This window comes from Homalodisca vitripennis, chromosome 2 (assembly GCF_021130785.1).
Source record: "Homalodisca vitripennis isolate AUS2020 chromosome 2, UT_GWSS_2.1, whole genome shotgun sequence".
In the NCBI taxonomy this organism is placed as follows: domain Eukaryota; kingdom Metazoa; phylum Arthropoda; class Insecta; order Hemiptera; family Cicadellidae; genus Homalodisca; species Homalodisca vitripennis.
This window is the reverse complement of record NC_060208.1, coordinates 105,983,842-106,010,388: the sequence shown is the minus strand read 5'-3', so window position 1 is coordinate 106,010,388 and position 26,547 is coordinate 105,983,842. Positions and strand designations below refer to the sequence as shown.

Sequence of the window (26,547 nt, the reverse complement as noted above, 5' to 3'; positions counted from 1 at the left end):
CATCTGTCCTTCAGAGCTTACTCGAGAAACAGTTACACAAGCTCGTGACCATTGGAGCATACTCGAGAGAAGGTTAAACATGCAGTTGACCTTGAGAGCTTACTCGAGAAAAAGTTACACATGCTCGTGACCATTGGAGCATACTCGAGAGAAGGTTAAACATGCAGTTGACCTTGAGAGCTTACTCGAGAAACAGTTACACATGCACGTGGCCATAGGAGTTTACTCAAGGGAAAGTTTCACATGAATCTGTCCTTCAGAGCTTCCTCGAGAAACAGTTACACAAGCTCGTGACCATTGGAGCATACTCGAGAGAAGGTTAAACATGCATCTGTCCTTCAGAGCTTACTCGAGAAACAGTTTACACAAGCTCGTGACCATTGGAGCATACTCGAGAGAAGGTTAAACATGCAGTTGACCTTGAGAGCTTACTCGAGAAAAAGTTACACATGCTCGTGACCATTGGAGCATACTCGAGAGAAGGTTAAACATGCATCTGTCCTTCAGAGCTTACTCGAGAAACAGTTACACAAGCTCGTGACCATTGGAGCATACTCGAGAGAAGGTTAAACATGCATCTGTCCTTCAGAGCTTACTCGAGAAACAGTTACACAAGTTCGTGACCATTGGAGCATACTCGAGAGAAGGTTAAACATGCAGTTGACCTTGAGAGCTTACTCGAGAAAAAGTTACACATGCTCGTGACCATTGGAGCATACTCGAGAGAAGGTTAAACATGCAGTTGACCTTGAGAGCTTACTCGAGAAACAGTTACACATGCTCGTGACCATTGGAGCATACTCGAGAGAAGGTTAAACATGCAGTTGACCTTGAGAGCTTACTCGAGAAACAGTTACACATGCTCGTGACCATTGGAGCATACTCGAGAGAAGGTTAAACATGCAGTTGACCTTGAGAGCTTACTCGAGAAACAGTTACACATGCTCGTGACCATTGGAGCATACTCGAGAGAAGGTTAAACATGCAGTTGACCTTGAGAGCTTACTCGAGAAACAGTTACACATGCTCGTGACCATTGGATTACAGATACAGGTGGCCTTCTTTACATATAATGAGATCTTACTCTATAGAAGGTTGTTACACAACAGCTGACCTTTAAAACTTACTTCATAGAATAATAAATATTCAGCTGGCCAAGTGAACTTACTAGAGAAAAGGTTACACATGCAGATGGTCATGAGAGCTTACTCGAGAGAAAATTACAGATACAAGTGTTCGCTAGAGCTTACTTTAGAGCAGATAATCTGTATGAGGAAGCGGTTTTTCAAATCACTTCAGTAATGTTCGATGATTATCCTTAGTCACTGACAATGTTTATTACCAATTACTAGTAGACAGTGAACGTCTAACCCTTATTATATGTTTACCTGATCTGCTGTCTTCTTAGTATATTTAGTAATCATTTCCTCCGTTTTGTTTTACGTTTATTTCTTTTTTTAACGTATATAGGATTACGTTACATGAAGTTTTATGTTATTAATGTTTTTTCATGAACAATTTCTCTTTTATTATGATTATAGTGATGTTTATTATAAATTCCCATCTCTGTGTTTTTCTTTGTTTACCTGCAAAACTACTTGTGGGTGAATGTTTTTCGTTTATTATATATTTCTCCAATTTTTATTATATTTTACCCCTAAATCAATTTAAACTTAACCATTTAGTAATCCTTCTCTTAACTTGTTTATTAGCATAAAAAAATTTCATTTATCTTCTATGAACGTCAGTAGAAGCCCTGAGTTTAGCTATAAATAAAGTTAACAAGTTTCATTTGTATAGTACAAAATGTTCAAGTTTCATATGTGCATTATAAATACTGCTGCATTATAAATACTGCCCGACTTACCATCCTCATTACTCTCATCCCCGTAAGCTCCTAACTACCTATGTCAATTTTCCTTAGTTTCTCGGCGTGCTGCTACGTCTTCCAATCTCTTTAACTTCTCTCTATCTCATCTCGACATTCGTTTCCATCCCCTTTTCGCCCTACTTCTTCTCTCATAAATCTATATTTCATTGCTTGTTCACTTTGCAAACCTATTTCATTTTCTACCTCATCTTTCTGATCGGCTACTACACTCCACTCTCTCTGCCCTCAGACCCCCGGCGACACTTGGCCCACCACCGCCTCAGTAGTCCGGAACCAACTAGTGACGCCATGCTACACCTCCCCTCACCCTCGCCACGGCTGTCCACGGGCTCCGCCACCCTTGGCCGTCTCGCGAAGCTCCTCAACCAGCGAGTACAGGCTGATTCACCACGGAGGCTTTCTTGGGAAACGTGAGTATATTTTTAGCCTTTTAAAGTTTTTATTCCTTCTAAACATCAACACTATAAATATTCTAGAAAACGCGTTAACTACTGTTTTTCCTCATTTCTAATTTTAATTTCGTCATTCCATAATATCAAAGAATTCTATGCAGTTATGTTTGAAAATTCAGTTGAATCATGCTTCGTATTGTATTAAACCACAACAAATCTCTCTAGTGTCATAATGCCTATATCGATGAAATTCCGATGCCACTGACCTGAAAAGGTTAATCTTTACAAAGTAAATATCAATATTAAAACAATCAAATGAAGACCAATTACATTTTTGAGCTTGTAAAAATAACGTAGCTTTTAGGTAAGCTATTACCCCTTATCTAATAGATTAGGCTAAACGCACAACTAGTGGTTAAGTAAAAACATTTCTGATTTCAAATCTTTGTAAATCTTTATAACAGTATGACAATATTCTATTAACTCCCCTAATAAGGTGAAATAAGTACTGGCATTTTTTATTTTAACAACACTAGAACTTACTATCTTCACACGCAAATCACAAGAATGTATTTGAATTTTGTACTTAATTAACAGGAATGACATATACATATTTTTTTTAAATAGCATTCCAAAACTACGGAAATTTTTATATCAGTATGACAGCTTCGTATCAATCAGAGTTACATAAGTAATGGTATTTTTAAGTTTAACAGCAATTACCCGCATCTTCACTCGCAATTAACAGGGGTGTAATAGACGTATTCTTTACAAATGGCATAACAATCACTCCTAAGAAACAACGCACCACTGACGTAAACCAACCAGTGATATTTGGTTGAATAACTCCAATGCTTTAACACGAACTGTTTTAGACCACTGTGAAAGAGTCTATCAGAGTCCATGGCTGCATATGAAAGCGATTTTAATGTAATATAATGCAGCCTTGTGGTACATTTGAAACAAAAAATACAGATTTTCATACAATGATACTTCAGTTTTCGAGCAAAATTTCAACCCAATACTCAGATATTTAACGTTACGAAAGAACAAACCTCTATTACAACATTTAATAAACAACAACCGCCTTTAAACATTTTCTTTGGCACCGTCTAAGAATTATATCAATGTTTATAAACCTGAGTAGTATCATGTCCCCCTATTTCAAAATGGATCCAATGTCCCCTCAATAGTTTTCTGCCATAAAAATTGTTTCGTGCACTGTCTTTTTATCCTATTTGCAAAGGTGATGGACTCACTGCTCTAGTACCCTCAAATTATAGTCACGGAGCACATGATTCGTTTGTCATGTTAGTTTCCGGTCTACGACTTTATTCCCTCTGCTCCTGCAAATATGCCGTTCTGTGCATTATGACAAAAGAAGGCAGTTTCGAGTACCTTACATGCACGCATTCACGACATTGTTCACTAACTGAATTATATAACAGTGTTTAATACCATATCCACAAGAACACTCTGACATACTAAAAGGAATAATCTCAAAGACTACTCACCTATATTTATCAACAACAGTTTTTACGTTAACTTATACGGTGAACTTATTCGTCATTCTTGAGTATTTTTGTCTGAAACCATATTGTGAACAATGCACGAAATTTATTTCTTATGACATATAATTCTTTAAATAAATCAGCTGATCTTAAATTTGTTAAGCGTAGAATAATTTTCCTGAGAACCACACATGTGTTTTAGTAGTCAGCTGTTTTAAATTAAACAAAATACTTTCACAAAAGTAACATTGGAGTATAACAGGGAAAATAATAACACTGGAAGTCTGGAAGCCAGTTAGGCCCTATGGCTGTCAGCCTATGACTGTAGGTCTCTGCGCGACTGGATGTCTTACCATATTAGCCCATAATTCTTTAGAGCTTAATTAAAAATTGTATGGTCAAGCACCTCTTGATAATTAAAAGTCATTCAATCACTACCAGCTATGCAACTAATGGTCAAAACCTCCTTTGCACAGTGGTTAAAGATGAAGACTACACAGAAAAAGACATGTATGACAAGTTGGTAATATGCTCGACAAGACGTTGTCGATGGCTGTGTGGTTTTGCTAATTTCGTTTTATTTTTTTGTATGGATGCGTTCGCTTAGTTCATAGCAAGGCGGAGATGAAAAGCCAATCGGCATAGTGACTGTATCTCCGCCCAATAAAGTCGCTGCTGACTGTTTCCTCTATGCAAAGGCCAAATAGTATTGTTTACTTTACAAGACAATCAAGAATATCTGAGGGAAGGGTCAATCGGCGTAGTGACTGTATCTCCGCCCTATAAAGTCGCTGCTGACTGTGTCCTACATGCAAAGGCTAAATGATATTGTTTACTTACAAGATAGTCAATAAGTGAGAAAAGCCAATCTGCATAGTGTAGTTGAGAACTTCGTATCCATTGTTATTATTGGACGGTCAGTCGTGTCTACTATTGGGTCAAAATTCTCGGTTGGTCGTCGAACTGAGATGTTACACGACCAATTTCAGAGGACCAGCAGGAATTTATGCATGCTGTTTTCTGTTAGATATTCCTGCAATGTAATCGTAATTTTTAATTAAATATGTTTTCTATCAACCTGACGTCGTACTAGTTTTTGTAATTCAAATTTTACCATGATACTCTAATAAAATATACAGTAGATACTTTTTCTTTCTATTTTAGTATTTGCTTGTTACGGGATTGGCCTAAAGAATTGGCGTGCACTTAATTTGGAGTTATTTAATTTACATGAAGAAAACAGTAAGAAATATCTTCAGTAAGAAATATAGTCACTGGTGTACACTGAAGGATAGTGCATACTATGTACTATCAATAAAAATAATAAAATAAATAATATACGTGTTTGTGCATTAGTCTTTACTACTTATTAAGTAGTGTGTTGTAGTAGTAAAATATATCCTCACAAACACTCATGTACTGCTCTAGTTTCATTCTAATTTCCTTCGCTGCAGTTTTTACATCGTCAGCTTTTGTGATTTCGGAAACCAACCGACAAAAAGAAACATTAATAAAGCGTTTTTCATTGGTTCACAATAACAGAAACAGCGCACATGTTTGGTAGTTTTTTCTATGATGATATGTGGAATGTGAAGAGCGGACACTTGAAAGAAACTGAGTTCATTATCTCTCAATTACAGTGAATGAATGGTCACTCTTTCTGTTGAATACTAAATTAATAATTAGTAATTTTGAACAAAATATTACTCACGGTAATAAGCAACGTAATGGTTACTAACAGTGTTTCAATCTAAACGTATTGTCCAAGTTCTGATTAAAAAACTGTAGCATATGTGGTTTTACCAACCTTAGTAGTTTCTTCACAAAATTTCCGACCAGGTACGGAGTTTAGATGTTATAACTGAATCAAACTTTACTACTCACTAGCTTCTTCCTGCTGCTTCATGTACAACAAAGTTAATTCCCTAAAATTATTAAGCACAATGCATAGCTTTGCGGTTCCCTTTGCTATAATCATGGGCTCGCTGCGCTCGCTTTTTCCCTAAAGTTGTAGTCAAGGAGCAAATGGCACTTAAGTAACGTTAGAGCCGGGTCTCTGATTTTATTCCCTGGCCGTGCCTCTTTTTAAAAGAAGCCAATAACGAGTAAATTACGTATGCAAAAGCCTAATATTGTTCACTAAATAGAATATACTGAAGGTGATTTAGAGCTCAACGAAAGTAGGACTTTTTCAAATAATTTTAGTCAAAACCAATTTTTTTATATTTTATTATATTTTATTTATTTTATTATTATATTTTATTTTTAAAATATAAGAGTAAATCTTATTACTGCAAACAGTGATTAAAATTAAACAATAATACATTGACCATACAGTACAGTTTGGTGGAAAATAAAACTTATTACTTTTATATAAACATATCGTATTTCTAAAAAGTGTCCGCCTGATTTGAATTATTCATTTTTCATGGACATGATAAAAAGGTATTCAATTATTTGTTAATTGCTATTCTGTGATAATATGTTCATAAATCAAACTAGGATCATGTAACGAAGTGTGCTTTGAGTCACGTTGAAGACTCTCGTTTTCCTTGATCCATGCCACAAAGTAAAAAGGCCAATGTCGACTAAATTACGTATTTGCATGTACAAGTTTTTTCATAAAATAGAATGTTATAGACATTTTCAAATACAATTCACAATCCCCTCCAAAAACCATTACTATTCTGTTCTTTTAATGCATAGAATATAGTTTGATAAATCACTATAGCAAGCGGTACAACGCTGAAATAAAGGTGCTTTGGAGCTCAAATAATATAGAACTGTCATTTCAGTCCAAACGAATGTTTATATTTCGTAAGGTTTAAAGCTTGTAACTAAAAACTATGATGAAAATGAGACTATAATATTTTGATCATAAAGCACCCTTTGGTAGAAGGTAAAAAATTATTATTTTTTTGTTAAAAATGAGTGCATTAACTTTCGTTCTCTCGAAAGTTTTGATTGATTCTCCAGCTTCTAGATGATACTCATTGAGAACATGACATTTCTGAATAGCGGTCGTCTGATTTGAACTATACCCTTTTCCTTGGAAATAATGAATAGAATTCAATTATTTTTAATAGTCTATGATACCATAAGATATTCATGAATCAAATTGAGGATGTGATAAAAGATCACGTGAGGTTTCCGGATAATACTGAGACGTGCTGGACAATGTCTCAATCTGAGTTTCAATTACACAACATGGCGGACCATGAGAAAAGGGTAGTAAAGAAATCACTGACTGGTAGGGCTGACTTTGTAGCTGTCTTTATTGTTGCCCTAGAGCACAACAGATATTGGGGGAGGTTAATTTCAGCTTGGTTTACTATCTCCACGGTTTCCTCCACGGTACATTTTACTGCTTACAAATCTATTTAAACTAATTGTTCTCCGAAGTTTTTATGTTATATGTCCAACTGAACATAAAATTAGAAATATGATAACATTATGTTAATGACACTCAGTTCTTAATAAATGATAGGCGTCGTATCATAATTGAAAATGACACATTTAATGATGCATTATTAAAACATATAACTGTGTAATAAATCTAAATGCCGAAGTGAATAAGTTAATTATTTTAAGATGTCAATGTAAAAAGTTAAGACACACAACTTTGTACCTGCCAACCCTGTCTGCCACCCAATATACGATTACACTATTCATGACATGTGACATAATAAATTGTCCTTGGTGTATATAAATGACATATATCTTCTATACACACATCACCTTGATGTCCCTACACGTACGAGAACTTTCTCGTCATTTACATTTCGTCGTCAAACTCAAAAATACAATTTGAATCAATTATACAATATCACAACATAGTTGCAACACAATATTTCCTTCACTTAAAGAAGGCAAGTTTTACTGCTTGTACTAGAATTGAGTATGATGACTCGTACTTCATTTACAATGCTAGTCCGAAGGAGTTTTTACTCACCTAATGAAACAAAGAATATTTACAAAAGTACGTGATATTTCATTGTAAATTTGCATTGCTTAAACCATGTACTGTACGTACATACTTTGAATATATATTTCAAATTATTAAAACTGTTTTCAGATTTTAACATTATAAGTAAACTAAACTTTGTAACATTTGGCGGTCTTGTCATACAATTCATTTTTTTATTTAACTTATATTCCACTACAAGGAATTTTACTAAATAATCTGGTGAGTGACAAACGTATGTACACTCTTTATAGGGATAAAATTAAAACATGCGATATATACTGACCAAACAAAACCTATTGTAATCAATAAAAAATCCCAACGAACTGATGAATAAAACCATGCAGACATCAATTTAAGCATGAAAATTAACAGAATTCAGCAGCAATGCCGATAATATAGGATTAAAAGGTAACATCACAATATAATGTCAGGATAATTCACCCACCACTTCCAGCATTAGCAAGGATTAGTTGTAATATTTAACATTTAAACCTGTAGTATTAAACAGTTAATTTGTCATATTTCAATATGAAAGTAGCACAGTTAAAATATGCCATTGTAGGCTACTGGTATTTAAAATATAATCATAGCGCCTCAACAATATCTTCTTTCACTTTTATTGCATGATTCGAATAAAAAGTTATGATTTTGGAAAAAAATTGTCCTAGAACACTAACCAAATGCTAGATTTGTTAGTTATGGCTTACAGAAATGTACCTACAAACATTCTTTGTGCATATACGTGACCATATTTAAAAAAATGATCGATTAAGATCGTCTTAGAAAAGCATAAATAAATAAATACGTAGTCACGCATGTCCACAGCCTTCATTTTTAAGTGAATTAAACAATTAATATTAAAGTATACTGTTGGATTAAAAAATACTCATAATATTCAAAACAGCAAATACTGAAATGCAGACTTAATATTTTTACCTTTAGTTTTATTACCGTTGTTATCTTGTACTTAAAATTAGCACTGGAGAAGTGAAGTTTAATAATATTCATTCGTTTTATATCAATTAATAAGCCTGATGAAATTCAAATACCTGTCAATTTATTTATTACTATTTATAACATTATAGGTATTTAAATGTGTTTTCCAGTTTATGACTTTAATTGCATAAAAAGTGCATGTAAAGAATAATGAATTGTATTGGCCTATTGATACACAAGAATATTGTGTTTAGAAATGAAAATGAATCTACCGAAATTGTATTTCATTCACAAATGCTTCCCTCACAACTAGCTTTCCCATACAAAGGTCAATGAAGAATGAAAGGAAATTGTAGGGTTGTTTCTTTGTCACGACCGCCCGCGTCGTCTTGATTGGGTGATACATCAAGTAACTTGACGGCGCAAGGCGCGGGGTTCCGAACTTTTAATGAAAATTTTTCATACCAGAAACTAAATTTAATGATTTGGGGATTAACCCTCGAATATTGTTTATCAATTTTAACTCAACTGACTCTGTTACTTAGACAACATTCAATAAAAAAGCAACTGAGTTTTTCGATAACGTCAGTTATCTCCATCAGGAAGTACCAAATCATTTAATGTTGGTTAAAAACAATATATATATATATATATATATATATATATATATATATATACACATTATTTAATTTTACATATAGTATAATAAATTTCAAAGGCCATTAAATCTAAAAATATTATTTACAGTGGACGATGTTTGAGAACATCGAGGCTTAAAGCAGCTCAAGTTATGTGGACATTTCTAATTCAGTGTCCTAAGGTTCAACTTTATTTACTCCAATGAAACAAAAACATGTTGCAGAATTTGATACTCAACCTGGAAACTTTACGAACAAAGTAATATTGTACATTGGCTTGCTTTACTTTTTATCAAATACGAAATCGTGAGCGTATTTTTTCCAATAGCTATTGTAGCTATTAATAATTTAACACAAAGATTCTTCATATATTGTGTATTTCAAGTACTTTTAATTATATTTAAAGATTAATTGATATGAAAGGTAAGTGAGGTTTAAGCTTGTAGTGAATAGGTTAGGTAACATATAACTAAATTGTGTCCTAACCACAGAAATTTCTGTTTGAGTAAATTGTTTAGCTGAAGGTCACTTCCTATCACATCCTCCCCCACTCAAAAGTAAATTGTGCTATTGGAAGGTAAAACATTGAAGGTCAAGCGAACAAAAGGATTATATTTTTAGTTTGACCTCTCTCGCTCTCTCGAGGAGTTTCAACTGAGTAGATATAAAACCTTAACTTGGTTAGTCTACTACCTAAAGTTAACCTTAACTAAAGTTAACTTAGAAGCTCAGAATGTCGAGAGGTTGCGACAATCCCTGTGTCATTTCTTTTAAAGATGCCAAGGTCCTTTAGTAACCAACACAAGATAATCAAATGGCAATGGGTTTAGTCAAAGTTTTATATTTTCCACCTAATATTGGAAAATGTAAATTTAAGTTTTTAGTATTTGTACGGATGCAATCATCCAATGATTTAAATACTCGCATCATACTTCAGATGCTGTAGAGTAAACAAACTGAATAGGATTAGAATAAATCTGCGCTGCTCTCTTCTGGGTACTTATATCTGTTACCTGCTGATTAAATTATAACATAGAAAATAGAATAATTTAACTTCCACTCTTAGATGCGCTGTTGCTTCCACGGAACACAAATCTGAATTTAAAATGATTTAAACGGATTAAAATATAGCTTAACAGTCTGACCTCCAGGTAACATATAGTGTGTAACTATTTGTCATCTACTTCAAGTATACCATGACTAGAGTCCATAGGATTATGATTGCCCAGTATTTCTGTACTTTCAGCACTGATATAGTGAGGCCAAGCATAAAATATTATACTTTATTGGCTGACCTATATCACTCGAGGATCGAAAAAACTAATTCCTGATTATCTGTCGCACTATATCTCAAGAACTAAGTGACCTATAGGCTTAAAATTGTGCATGAAACTTCATTTCTACTAAACTGAGATCTATTAAAGTTTACATCATTTCATGGCAATTAGCGTAGCAATAGTCAACATTTTTAGGGGTAACAATAATGACAAAAAGATAATATTAGGATAAACAAATTTTAAAGTAATAGTATAATCATTTGGCGTTATAACGTGTGGTATAGTAGCACGTATAGCCTAACTATGCACAATATGTTTTGAGACATACTTCATCTGCAGACGTTAAATTTTGCGTGCAGCTTAATTTCTACATTGGCAATGTTGAGTTCAATGACGGTGCACATCCATTTATGATATTTGGCTGAGCGTCATTGAAGAACGTTGCAGTAGGCTATCACAGCTTTTCCGTTTGCCTGGAAGCGGCAAAATTATTTTTTTGTGGTCGTCTGTCTATCAGCGAGACATCTCGAAGATGAAGACGTGAACTATAGAAGTACTGCATTCAACTTCACCGACGAATTTCAATCAACGTTAGTATTAACAGTGTCCTACCCTGTTCGTATTAACAAACATTACTGTGAATATTTAGGAAAGTTTTAAATACAATTATTTGATAGACCTTGATTTGATGTTATTTAACATAATACATTTATTTGTATTATTATTATTATTATTATGCCGATACAACGAGGTTTCAAAGGACCTGATAGACAGTTGCAGAAGTCTTACAAACCAATCTAACAAAGTTACTTCATTACATGAGTCACTATGTCACATGATACAATGTCATATCTTTGTACTCAGTTTGTGTACACATTTTTTTGTTCTGCGATTATCTCGATACCATAATTTTGCCAGTAAATATATAGGGAACAATTTTATTTATTTGCAATTAATTGTTTAAATGTATATTTCAGTTGTACACGTACTTACATTTAATTGCTGAGTGCTACAGCTTCCAACTAAACAAACTATCAGAATATTTTGTCAGGTGAAATATCGCCACTAAATTCAGAATTCTATTTGTAGATTTGGGAAACAGGCACCACATTGTGGAACAATTATGTACTGATTTACATTTGAAATAATAGGAATGAACTGAACCTAGCTATATGCTGTATAGAATACTCCATTCATAAAGAAATTATGTTGACAGACACGTAAAGTGACATTAAGAATAATAACATTATTAAACATAGTTTATTCACCAAAATAAAGCCTACATACGAATAAAAAAAAACAAAAAGGAATAATTTTGGAAATAAACCTTGTATAGAAGCAAACTATGTTTTATTTTCAAAATCAAAAAATCATGAGTAACTTAACTATGACAAGAAATTATTGTTTGTCAAATAATTTGCAACCTTCGGCCGAATCATACATACTAGCAAAATCTTAAAAGATCACATCAATTACTACATAAATATATATAATAATTAAACATTATTAGTCTGTAATCTGTTTGATTTGCCTAGCATGTAGTACTAGATTACTCAGAGTAAAGGACTATCTGATGCGGAAGATTTTGATCTATAACATCAGTCACAGAAACTAGGTACCCAAAAGCCAAACTTCGCCGATAGCTGGTTAGTTAATTACAACTTCAGATTGCCCAATCACAGAAGTTTGTAATGGTTGTAACAGAGGGGTTGAGCGGCGCCTTAGCTCACGGATCAGGTCGGAAAAGCTCGTGGGAGATTAGTCATCACAGGTGATGTAAACTTGCACTCCAAATACAGAATTTCCGGCCCACTCCACTGTATCCAAGTATCCATGTTAACAAAGTAGAATAAAGAAAGTTGGAACATAAGTTATGATAAATTGTTAGTTTAACACGTGTTATTGAGTCTGGCACTATCCACATCTTTTGCTAAAGATGTAAGATTTACATGAATTTACAACGGTTTAATTGAGTTTAAAGTGAAATTGAAACAAAAGCATTAATTCAATAAACTTTATCATTAAGTAACCTTTGACTGAGCACAATATCACCCAAAAATTTCCTTTTTTGTAAAATAGGAAAAATATGTCTTATTTAACCTGCGAATTCAGTGGTTCTCTCATAAAGATGACTATCGAACCACTAGGGAAGTCTCTCTCTCTCTCTCTCTCTCTCCTCTCTCTCTCTCTCTCTCTCTCTCTCTCTCTCTCTCTCTCTCTCTCTCTCTCTCTCTCTCTCTCTCTCTCTCCTCCGCTCTCTCTCTCTCTCTCCCGCTCTAATGTAGCTTTCAAATTAAGTACCAGATACTATAGATGTAGTTCATTGCTACTAACCACAAATAAACGCAATTAGTTGTCAGTCTTGTGTGGAATCAAACCTTCAACATTCAAATGTGTGATATTTTGCAAGAAAATGCTGAACCATTACAAGACCAGAATTTAAAAATAATACTTAACTGTCCATCACGAACGACTACTACAGAAATGTTTTTTAAAGACAAAATAATATATCACTATACTAATATATAAAATGTATTTTACGATTTAGTAAAAAACAAGGTTAAAAAATATATGATATATCTAATGGGGTGTATAGAATAAATCTTTGGAAGGTAAAATTACATTGAGTATCGATATATACGGAATATATAGTATTATTGGAGAAACGCGAAATTTTATATTCAAATATATAAATATAAACAATATTTAATCTCTTGTGCACCTGTATGGAACATAGGAACTGTATGGATTTAAACTGTTAATCAAATATATAAAGAAAATCACGATCAAGAAAATATGTCAAAAATGTATTGTACATGCATAATGTATTTTATTACAAAGTGGTCTACCACTCAACCTTTAAGTTCAACCAAAAATTTAGTTTAGACAATTATACATCATAACTTAGCGCCTTCAAATAGTGTTTCACTGTTTAATATACGTATCTATCTCGTAATTGCAGGTTATAATGTGCAGGCGCTTTGAAAACTTTTCTTCATTTTATTCGTTTATATTCACGACATAAGCGAATAATTCAGATAATAACTATCCTATCTTCTAAGTTAGACTAAATTACGGATACATGTGAAATTTGATTGAAATTGGTTCAGTCGTTTTGGAGTTTATTGGCAACTCAAGATTTTTATATATATAAGATAGATGCAACATTTTTGTGTTGTTTCCGCAATTAAACATAACTAAAACATTTTATTTTTAAACTTACCTGATGAAATGGCTTCTAAGAGATGTTAAATCAGTTTGAACGAATTCTATTTTAGATGTGATGAAACATTTTTTAAGAAAAAATGTTTAGTTATAATAATTTTTACTTCTTTATTAAACTGCCCTAGTTAATGATTAACATTTTCTGTCTTAAAACCTACGTCTATATCCGGCGATGAGGGGCATAATAGAAAATGGTATATTTCCTAATTATTCTTTGATTCTTTACATTACAGGAGAAAAACCTTTTGTTGAAGGCTATTGAGTCGCGGACTACGTGCAGGAATTATACTGTTATGAATGAAATGAAAATGCCTTTATTAAAGAAGTGGTGTTAAGGCTGTCAAGCCCTCTCTACCACTCAACCTCACATGTTGTTGTGAAAAGGATTTCACAATGCAACCAATAAACAGATGTCAGAGTTGATTGAATATTATCGTTGTGCACGTGAAGTGATGGAGTATTCCTTTAAAAGTGTTGCTGTTATAAAAACATTTGTAAATGTATAACAAAGGTTTAATACCAGCACTTATTGTTTTGCTATGAGATACACGAGTTAATGGAAAATATTTTTAAGGCGTTATGAGATTTTTACAGTAGCATATGCTCGTATTTGTTTACTTTTAAGGTAGTAGCGAGAAACACATACTCAGAATACATATATTACATCATCATAACTATTACGGTATTTATAATGTATTCCTTGAATCTCCTTTAATACAAACAACAGGCTGTAGTCTAACTGTCCATAAAGTTTTCATGATTGAAGGCGGAATGTCATCTTAAATTGGTACAAAACGTTACCGCTAACGTAATGTACCCTCTAGTTCTCAGATGATTGGTTTTAACTCACTATGCAACATCTGTCAACTAGAGAACTAATTGTGGCATATACTATACTATGGCGCTGAAGAATATTGTCTTCCAGAGAATAACATATAATTCGTCCGTATAGTATTTTACCGTCATAAACTGAGTTTTAAAGTTTTCAATTTTCATGGTGTATGGTATTGAGGATCATAGTCTACATCCACATTTTCTCACTTGAAAAAAACGTCGTAGGTTTAGACTTGGGTCCAATTTAAATTGCCTGATGCCGATAATTCACAAATATGAATGTAGTGATTTTAAAACTTTCTTTTTCTGACGGTAAATTTTTTAATCAATTTTTTCAGTGAGACCTTTCTTACAAATAATTGTTTTAGAAACTTACACTTACGAAAGTTTAATTTGTCTCTTAAAAAAGTTCTGAAAAGTCTTCAGGAACAAACCAAACACAATAACTTACAACAAAATACGTGTATTATTGCAAAAGATATCTATTCTCTCTTTTTAAATGTGCGGGATAATATAATACTGTACATGTTTTGGAAGTTAAGGTCTTTGCACGATCTTTTCTAATTAAATTATTTTACGATGCTATGAAATTTAATAAAGGACTTTGATAAGGAATAAGAATCAACCCAGTATATTATTGTTTTTATTGTGATTCATCCTCCACATTGAACTGGAGCGTCATTGTTAACATACTGAAAGCAATGTCTACCTTTCTTTGATCAGACACAATAGGGACCGACGGTAAATTGAAGTTATCCGATTTACTGTGAGAGCTTTACCCTTTCTCCTGGTATTCACCAACATCACTGATGGAATAATAACATCGCAGTCAGTCCTCAAATTAAACTTTGATAAGTTATTAACAAACTTTGTTTCCTACTCATTGAAATCTTGAAAAGGCATAAATATACTTTCCTTTATTTATTTTAAATGTTAATGTTCCGTATTGTTAATGCTGCAGACAAGATTTTCTAACAAGTTTATAACTTCTTTGTTTAAATTTTGTTATTAACGATGGAAGGTTTGGAAGGATAACAGGATTTGGGACATTTGCCATCGTTATATGTTACAAAAGGTATAATACAACAGTCATATGAAAATATTATCAGGTTTTTAGGAATGTATAAAAATATTTATATGTATTCTTCTTTCTTTCATTTTTTTCTTCTTCTTGTTCTTTATATTTGTATGTATTAAAACCTCCCCCACCTGGCGAAGAGGATAGATCCCAATCCTCAAAAAATTGTGTTATATCTTTTGTAACATACATGTATAACGATGATAAATGTCCGAAATCATGTTATCCCTTCAAGGTTATAACGAGATGCTTTGTTAATATCATTAAATATTAAATGCCACTCCTTATAATAGCCCATTAAATAATAAACTACCTTATGCAAATTATAAATAGTTTGATTGATCGAGAAATTATATTGTTAATTTAATTCGGTTTTTTGTAAAGTCTTGGAAGGCAATTTAACAATTCTTCTAGCAGTTGTATGCACATCGCAGTAGAGAAATTGATGGGTGAAAAGGCTGCTCTATAGGAGTATGAAAGCCTTCGTAACGCGATCATCCATATTATATAATTACCTCGCTCTTATGTTTATAATAGAGCTACATCCCACGGCTGTATCATATACGTGAAGTAATCACTGGACTCACGTGCACGTTACTAGGGAACGTAACACTTACATTACATGCACACTTAATGACACACGTTACATTACATTAAGTCTTCTTAAACTAGTTTGTCCGTCCGTCTGCCTTCTGTGCGATAACACATTAGAGAAATATCTTAGATTTAAAACTTGGTACACATGTTTCTATTGGTCCAAGGAACAAGTATATTGATTGAATAACGGGACAGCGTGTCAACCTGATTATGCAATAATTCATTTGTTTCATTCTGTCGGGTCCATCGGTACTACTCCAATAACAAAATAATATTTAAATATTTTCTTAGATATATAAGATCTAGAGTTAGTAGAGGTGGGTTTTGAAACCAAATTTTATACGTTAAAGTTAAACTATTTCCTTCTACATCTTTTATGCAGAAATATACTTTGCGTTTACAAAACAATGAGAATACATAAAACCCATGAAAATAGTTATTACCTCAGTTTTAAGGACCCTATCCTAGGAAGAAGCAAAACACTCGTATACTGTAAAAATGTTTACTACGTAAATTGCATATTACCGCACTGCTATCCAGTTCTGGGCTATGTTCCACAAATAATAAAGTAAGTTGATGGTCACTTTTTATTTAACTATAATACATGTTGCACCCCAGCCCTCATTAGTAATCTCAGTCATTATAATACAGTAAAAAAATTTTGTTGTTTGATCAGAAAATTAAACTGCATATTAACTAATCAAACAAAATAATTTTATCGCATTTTAAAAATAAGTTACGGAAAAGTGTTATATGATTAATCTTTATACTATGGTATGTTAGTTACTAATTTGTTTCTCCCAAATGTTTTACCATTGCCAATATGGTTACCCATCCATAAGGCCAATGTAAACGTAGTCACTTTTCAAGACAGAAATAAAGACCCAGTGGACCGTTGTTTACAATTTTTAATATCGTTTTAGAGGTAATATAAGTTCAGATTAAACCCTCTAGATTCACTCGTTCCACCCCTATGCGTACAGACAGGCAGAAAACGAATTTCGTTTATCAGCAACTGGCAGAGGGCAATAATAAAAATAGATGTTTTGTTTTTATTCGCTAAAAAATTATTAAGTACAACTTTGTTAAGTCAAATATAATAACAGCAATGTTTGTAAATTAATAAATTCATCCAGTACCGTAATAAACTCATTAGTACCGTTTTACAGGTAATGGAAGTAAAGATCCAAGAATCTAGATCCGCTCGTTCGACCCTTATGTGCGTACAGACAGAAAACGGATTTCGTTGATCAGCTACTGGCGAGGGGCAAAAGTAAAAATAGACGTTTTGCTTGTGTTCACTAAAGAAAATGTTATTGAATAAAACTTCGTTAAGTCGACTATAATAACAATTATGTTTATCAATTATCAGCTGTGTATAGTGAGTCAGCCTATTGCAGATGACTGCTTTAAGTAGCTGTGTGAGAGAAACAGACATCTGATTGGCGCGCTGATCAAAGGCGCAGTAGGAAGGAGCGTCGTCTTTGTTTATACACTGCTACAGTGCACTGATGGAAACTGGCGGCAAAGCAAACCGTGTTTTCTCAGATCATACCAAGTAACCATAACAGTTTCTATGTCTTTACACGCCCTAATTTGACCCTAAAGAAATCAGAAAATTATCCTCGATTTTAACCAATATCCCAAATATCCTTTTATCACAATTATATTTAAAATGTTAAAATCAAACTACACATATTGTGAGGAAATAATCCTTTTGTTACTGTATGACTAACTATGCACGTAAGTTTGCATGAATATTATGTTAAAACGCGACAATAAATAATATACTGAACAGGATAAATGTATCGACTTACTTGCTTAGGAACATAACACAATTTTTTACTTGAACTTGCTGGATTTCTGGATTCTATAATTTAGATATTAATAAAATATTACATATTGTTTTCATTTAATTTTTTCCTATTACTATAAAATTGAACCTGCATTCAAATAATTGTAAAATGTTTAAAATAATCAAAACCTGTTTTCCAAATACTATGTTTTAAGTAATGCATTTGCAACATACAATAACACCTAGCCTTACAAAAATTAAGGTTATAACCGTAAAATCTTATTTTAACTTTAACCACAAGACGTTTACCAACTTGTATTGTAAAATTCAGATAGTTTTAAATTAATTGACAACCTAAATTTGTAAGAAAATGTAATAAAATTAATAAAAAATTAATTAATTAAATACTTAAAATAATTTATAATAGTTATAATGCTCATATAATGAAAGAGTATATAAGAAAGATTTATTAAATACCTAAGAGAAAGATATATTTTGACTAATAGTTGAAAAGTTATGTAGTATCGGTCACAAATTTAACCATGTCGTCAGTGTTGGGCGTCATCGATGAGATTGAGAGCTTCCCATACTTTGACCTATATATTTAAGCTTCAGCTACCTACTTTGCTGAAGAGTAGGATTGATCGCAAATCCCCTTTGTGTCAGTGTTGAACGTGAACGATAAACATTGAGATCTCCTTTTACTTTGACCTACATACTTGCGCTAAGCTACCTTCTTGGCTGATGCGTAGAATTGATCACAAATGTCCTCCATAACTAAGTTACACTGTAGTTAACAATGAGTTAAAAATTTTCCTCGCTGTGTCATGTTAAGGCGACACGTTATCGAAAAGTTTCAAGTTACGATCTTATGTGATGCAACGAGTTCACAAATTTAGAAAGGCAAATTTTTCTTTTCGTGAAGTTTTAATCAGAGTTTAATTTCATAACCATCAACCAATTACGGCTTTTGTTGTTACAAATTTATTCACTTGAAGCGTGATAAGAGAAATGATTGGACGTAAAGTTAACAGCTTAAAATTTAGTAATCATAAGGAGTATGTACAGCGATTTTCCTTTTATTATTCATGAATAATGAAATGCTACAACCTCCCAATAAACTACTAGCCTTTTGCCTATTGTTGTCATGCTGCAGTTATTATTATACACATAGCGTAGTGTTATTATAACGTGACACTCTAATAATTCAATTGTTGGTTATTTATGAAACAGAATAGTGATATCCAAGTGAATAATTAGTGGTAGCGTTAAGCTGTAATATCGCAGTGATTAGTCGTACCGCAATGCTATAAGTATTTCATTACCCGTAGCGCAATGTTGCAATATCGCAGTGATTAGTTACTCCAAAGGTAATGCTGTGTAATATATAGGTTATTAATAGAAGAAACAATATTAGCTCAGTTGTTTGTGTCAGTGTGAGGCCTAAAATATGTCGTTATATTTTTTGTATTCATAAGAAAATCCTTTATCACAAAAAATATTGAAGGTTTAAAATTGACAGCAGAAACCTTCTACCGTTCGTGTCGGAGATAATATCTTAAGTTAGTGAGATAATCTCCCACCAATGAGATTAGGAGTCACCTTGTCTTGGAAGTGAGGGTTGGCAGGGACGGGGAGATGATAACTTTGTATTAAGTCTGACATAATTTCGTATATCAACTGTTATACTCTCTCAAGCACACTGATTCCATCCATGTTGGATATTATCATATCATTAATTTATTTTGGTACGCTTTTCTATTTTTAGAACATGATTATACAATTTAAAATATCTTATTTCGTTAACACCTGTTAACTTTTTTCAGTATAAACAAAATAGCTTGCATTTGAACCGACTTAAGCGTTATTTTTCTGTGGACTTACATACTCGATCACCCACCAGGATTTCATTGTTGGGTCAACATAACAATATTGTATCCAGGTATATGCATTAGATTAGAGATAAATCTGTAGTCACGCCTAAATTCTCCACGCACGCACAAGGAAGAAATATTATTTATTGAGCGACTAGATATATTTGAAATTGGATAAGAGATTCTTTTAAGAGAAATAAATGCCACTGAATATAACAAACTAGTATTTTATATAGGAGCATTTTATGAAAGCGCAAAATACTTGTAGTGTAGCCTATTAGTATAGTAAAAAAGTCCTTTTATCTATATAAAACCGTTTTGTAGTAGCCGTTCGTGATGTACAGATCAGTATTATTTTTAAATTATGGACTTCTAATCTTCTACAGGACTTCTTACAAAATATCGTTCGATTTAATGTCGAAGGCTTGATTCTATACCAGACTGCCCACAGCAAGCAATGTCACGCATCTCTTGTGCTGTAAAGCCGATCCCGAGGATAAATATCTGGTTAAATGCAGTACTTGTAGCTTTTACTTTACATTCCTCTATCGTACAATACAACAATAACAATAACATCTGCAATCTTAGGCAGTTAATCTGAATTTGCCATCACATTGTAAGGTAACTTGTGACATAAATGTTTAATTAATGTTGAACTTTATTAGCTTAATTTTTTACAGTCGCAAACCGTTCAGTAGTGTCACAAGTTAATGTTTTATTGAATAATCCTTTCGACTTTGGGGAAATTTTCCACGAACAGTGAATGGAAAACCGTAAATCTCAGCATAGGTCAAATTAAAAAAAAATAATGTATGGTATAGGCAAAATGGTTGATAAAATATAAATTACTACTACCGTACCAAAATTAAATGTATTTCAAGTTTAGTCTATATTTATTTTACTTCAAAACCACCGTCTAATCGAGTTCTAAAGTTAAGCAGCCAATATCTTGAGTATCTAACTGTAATAAATGTTGTTAAATGTTTTGCAACGCTGTGTGTACCAAAATAATTTAAAAGATATGAAACTGCAAGGTCTCAATAACTAATGAAATGTGAAAACTCCTGTACTAACAATTATTTGTATTATCGTAATTGCTATTCAACTTTTCTTTATTCTTCTTTGTTACCATGAATACTTGGATACAGTGGAGTGGGCCGGAAATTCTGTATTTGGAGTGCAAGTTTACATCACCTGTGATTACTAATCTCCCGTGAGCTTTTCCGAAAATTTCCCGGTGATATTGTGCTCAGTCAATGCTTACTTGATGATTAAATTTATAGAATTAATGCTTTAGTTTTTATTTTACTTTACACTAAATTAAACCGTTGTAAATTCATGTAAACCTTACATCTTTAGCGAAAGATTTGGATAGTGCCAGACTCAATAACAAATCAATTTAACACAATTTAACTTATGTTCCAACTTCTTTATTACCATGGATACTTGGATACAGTGGAGTGGGCCGGAAGCTCTGTATTTGGAGTGCAAGTTTACATCACCTGTGATTAATAATCTTCCGTGAGCTTTTCCGACCTGATCCGTGTGCCGCTCAACCCCTCTGTTACAGCCATTACAAACTTCTGTGATTGGGCGATCTGAAGTTGTAACTAACCAATTAGCTATCGGCAAAGTTTGGTTTTTGGGTACCTAGTTTCTGTGACTGATGTTATAGATCAAAATCTTTCGCATGAGATAGTCCCTTACTGTGAGTTCTCTAGTACTACATGCTAGGGAAATCAAACAGATTACAGACTGATAATGTTTAACTATATATATTTATGTAGTAATTGATGTGATATTTTAAGATTTTGCTAGTATGTATGATTTGGCCAAAGGTTGCATATTATTTGGCAAACAACGGTTCCTTTCATAGTTGATTTACTGATGATTAAATTAGAGAATTTTGTGTTGTTGTAAGTAACACATGATTTGATCCTTTACAAGGTTAGTTTTTAAATTCTTGCTTTTTAGTTTTTTTTATCTCTATGTGGACTTTATTTTGGCGACAGAAATATGTTTAATAATATTATTTTTAATGTCACTTTAACTTGTCAACAATGTTGTCACTTTTAACATTATTTTTTTATTAAGGGAGGATTCTATAATATTAATTAATTGCACATAACTGGATTTAATTCATTCCTATTATTTCAAATGTAAGTCAGTATATAATTTTCCTGCAAAGTTGTCTCTATCCCAAATCTACAATAGAATGCTGAATGTAGGGTGATCTTTCACCTGACAAAATATTGTCCTAGTTTATCTAGTTGGAGGCTGTGGCACTCATCAGTGACATGTAAGTACATGTACAACTGTTATTTACATTTAAACAATTATAACTAAATAACATTGTACCGTATAAATATAGTATAGATTTGTGTTTGTTTATTTAATGTAAACTTTAGGATATTCTGATCTTATATACACGCCTATCTAAAAATGACAATATTTTATTAGAGATATTCCAGGAGAGTTTCGAAATAAAGCAATTTATGATATCCGTGAGGACAACTAACCATCTGTACTAATTTCATTAACTGTAGAAACTAGCTTCGTCCCACATGGCCCAGTTTAGGACACATCACTTCTGCGCCAAAAGCCGTAATTCACGCAATAATATATGTATTTTATCTCATTCATGAGTTCAAAATTTACGTAATGGATCTTATTTGTCAATTTCAATATACTTAATTTAAAAGAAATAATCCAATTTGTTGTATAATGTAAATTTGAAATAACCCATTTAACTACGTAATTCCGGAAAAGATTATTAATTTTAACTGCCCTTCAGATTATTTCTACAGCCGTTTTAGTATATCCACACGTGCGTACCGTATATATTTTATACTTTAAATATAAAATAAGTTAAATCATATACATTATCTCACTAACACTGATTGAATGCCCAAACCAATTTACTATACATCACCAGGATAAAATACTTTATTTTACACACTTTAATGTAAAAGTAAAATATTGAGCAAGTATAAATTTTCAAATTTTCCTCTAGCCATGGTACCTATATCAGTACTATGGCAATATGAAATATAAGTTCAGGAATCGTGATTGTGGCATATTAAAAGGGAATGCATGTGTGTTTTTGTAAGTATTTATTATGATTTTTTATTTAAGTCACTATATATATATATATATATATATATATATATATATATATATATATATAGTATATATATATTATAGTATATATATATATATGTATATATATATATGTATATATATATAGCTAAAACGGCTGGACCGATTTGGCTAATTTTGGTCTTAAATTATTTGTGGAACTCCAGGGATGGTTTAAACGGTGATAAACATTGGGAAATTTGCTCAGAATATTTAATAATTATAGAAAATAATTATTAAATATTCTGGATTATTTATTAATTTATTAAATATTGGATTACGTTTTTAGGACACGTAATCCAAAGTTAACTAACCACAAATAGCGGTTGACACTTTCAGCTGAAGTTGACACCACAGAGGAAGAAACATTTATTTCCATTCAAATTATAGAAAATGGGACTATAAAGTGCTTAATCAGTTGTATTGTGTAGATTGCAAAGACAAAGCTGCCATCTAATTTTAGTTTAGATTACACCAGTGACGAATAAACCATCTAATGCATTACAAATAATATTGAAACTGTGTTTTAAAACCAACCTTTATGAACAAAGCTATAAATGTTTTGCAATAAGGTAACCGTAACTAGTTGTCTTCTTTAACAATTTTACTGTAGTTAAAGAAAAGGGAAAGGGATGGCACACTCTTTCCCTTATATCAGAAGCAGAATATAAGCGACAGGAGTTGATGCATTTGAGCTTTTGAGTAGGCTTTTTAAGCTTACGAATGCACATTTTTTCTTGACTGGTGTAGAAATCAATATTACAATAAAACAATTTATTATAGCACCAGAAACATCGCAGACCGCAAATAAACGCTTTTAAATCTAATTTGGATTCCAAAACCCACATATGTGTTTATTATCATGGTCATTGCAATAACATAAACTCAGCTATTTAACAGTAGGCTAAGTAAATTAGAGCGGAAGAAAATATAGTCGGTTGTATCTGACTGTTTTGGACTGCAGTAACCTTTCAGTCGTACGTATGTTGTGTATTTTCTTTACCGGGACAAAAAAGCAAACTATCGCTAAGGCACTTGAAAAATGTATACAAAAAGTAAATTAAAAGAGCCGAAAGACGTTTTTTGATGATGTTGGTTTATATTTACTGGATCGGGGCACAAGTCAACTATGCCAATTGAAACACCTTAGATACAAAAAATTTAATTAAATGTAATCTTAACAGACAGAAATTGACACTTTTTTGACAAAACCTAAAACAGAACCAGTCAAAACTGTATTTACATTTTAAATCTTTCAAGTATGGATACTGAAATAATATGTTCCAATTATGTCTACGTATGTTTAAACAATTGTTGGACTCCATCACATATTACTTTAACAAAGCTTTCACTCAATTGCTATAGCCTTGCGAGTGAAACCGCGGGTAACTGCTAGTTCATAATATAACCTCGTTGAAACTGGGTGATGTATGAACAACTATAATATATAATATAACAAGTAGATATGAAGGAAACAGGATTTTTCCGGACATTTGCCATCGTTAAGTGAAACAAGAAAACAGTAACACTACGTTTCGAGATCTGCAATCTGATCTCTTCTTCAGGTAAAGAACTAACCTAATACATAATTACAAACTAGGTTAAAATAAACAAATCTTACTAAAGCGTTGTGGCACGCCTGAGTCAGGAAATCACAACCTACATGTTGTATGTCAACTTCACTAACACTAAAGACATGCACTTAATAAAAAAACTATACAAAACACCAATCATTAAACTAAAACTACGGAATACAGGTCACAATATGTCTTCACTCGTCTACTAACCATTTACGACTGACCAGAGGGGGTAGCCAATGGTAATCGTGACGGCCGGCTAAAACAAGATGGCGGAAATACAAGGGAAGGGGAACAGGAATGGGCCCTTTCGTTATTATTGGTTTCATGCGAGATGAACTTCTTAAAACCATATTGTGACTCCGCATTGGTTTATTTGCAAATATCCGATCCGTTTGATACTTTTGGTATTCTCTTTAGTTCATTTTTTAGAATTGGCAACCAAAGCGGCCTAATCTCGACTGATGGTTGACTGATTGGTTGGTCTGCCAATTTAATGTATGTTGCCTCAATTAAATTTCCTTTTGAAGAAATGTGGTTCCCGATGTATTATGTGGGCTTCATCCCAATTCATATGATGGTCTTCGGACCAACAATGGTGTGCAATTTTTGACTTTTCTGTGAAACCCTTTCTCGTGTTTTCTTTGTGTTCTTTTATCCTTATGTTTAGTGGTCTTTTTGTCTCGCCTATGTATTCCCTATTGCAGCTACATTTTATACTGTAAACACAGTTTTTTGGAATCCTGTGTGCCATTTTTTGGTTTTGTTTTTTACGAGACTTTGTCTAAGAGTGTTGTGTGTGTTTTAAACGCGGTTCTAATGTTGTACTTTCTACCTACTCTTCTAATTTTCTCCGATAATCCCGGCACATAAGGGATTGACATAAACGCAAATTTATCACAATTCTGTTTTTCTGACTCAGGAATGATTCTTCTGGTTCGTTTGCACTTATTAATTACTAATTGAGGGTATCCATTGCTTCTGAGATCCGATTCAATTTTCTTAAATTCTTCTTTTAGTCCATCTTTATCTGAGCACAAGCTCTTTGCTCTATCAAACAACGAGTAGGCTACTCCTTCTTTGACAGATTTTTGATGGTTGGATTGATAATTTAAATATTTTCCTGTGTGTGTTTATCTTTCGAAAAACAGTTGTCTTAAGGACATCCCTATCTCTTAATACACACACATCCAAAAAGGGAAGCTTGTTTTGGACTTCCACTTCCATTGTGAGGCGGATGGAAGGAGAAATACTATTAATGTGATTCAAAAAATTATTTAATTCAATGTCTCCATGAGAAAAAATAACAAAGGTATCATCCACATACCTCCACCAAATCTTCGGTTTGAACTGAGCTGAAGCCAAAGCTTTTTCGCTCGAATTCCTCCATAAAGATATTGGCGAAAATAGGAGACAGTGGAGAACCCATTGCCATCCCCTCATCTTGACGGTAAATTTTACCCTCTAACTCAAAATAATTGCATTGAGTGCATAGTTCTAACAGTTCCATAATTACTGGCACGGGAAGTTTAGTTCTATCCTTTAATGTTTGGTCTTCTTTGAGACGTGATTTAATAATTCCGAGAGTTTCTGGAACTGGTACATTTGTAAATAGACTTTCGACATCAAAACTTACCAGTTTGTCAGTTTCAGTCAACTTTAGGGATTTTGACTTCTCCTCTACGAAATCCCTGGAATTTTTGATGAAAGAGTCAGTTTTTTCCTACCAATGGTGTTAAGATGTCCAAGAGGACTTTAGACAATTCCCTGCATGGTGAATCACGAGAACTAATGATGGGCCGGAGAGGGATGGTAGG

The 26,547-nt window shown here is 32.9% G+C and overlaps 1 protein-coding gene across 1 annotated transcript in view; it reads left to right on the top strand.

Annotated features, from left to right (window-relative positions):
• Positions 1–26,547, top strand: part of LOC124354506 — a 592,308-nt gene that overhangs the window by 277,291 nt on the left and 288,470 nt on the right. The window contains exon 5 of the mRNA XM_046805018.1: positions 2,121–2,301. Within this exon, the coding sequence (XP_046660974.1) occupies positions 2,121–2,301 (181 nt within the window). The remainder of the gene's footprint in view (positions 1–2,120; positions 2,302–26,547) is intronic.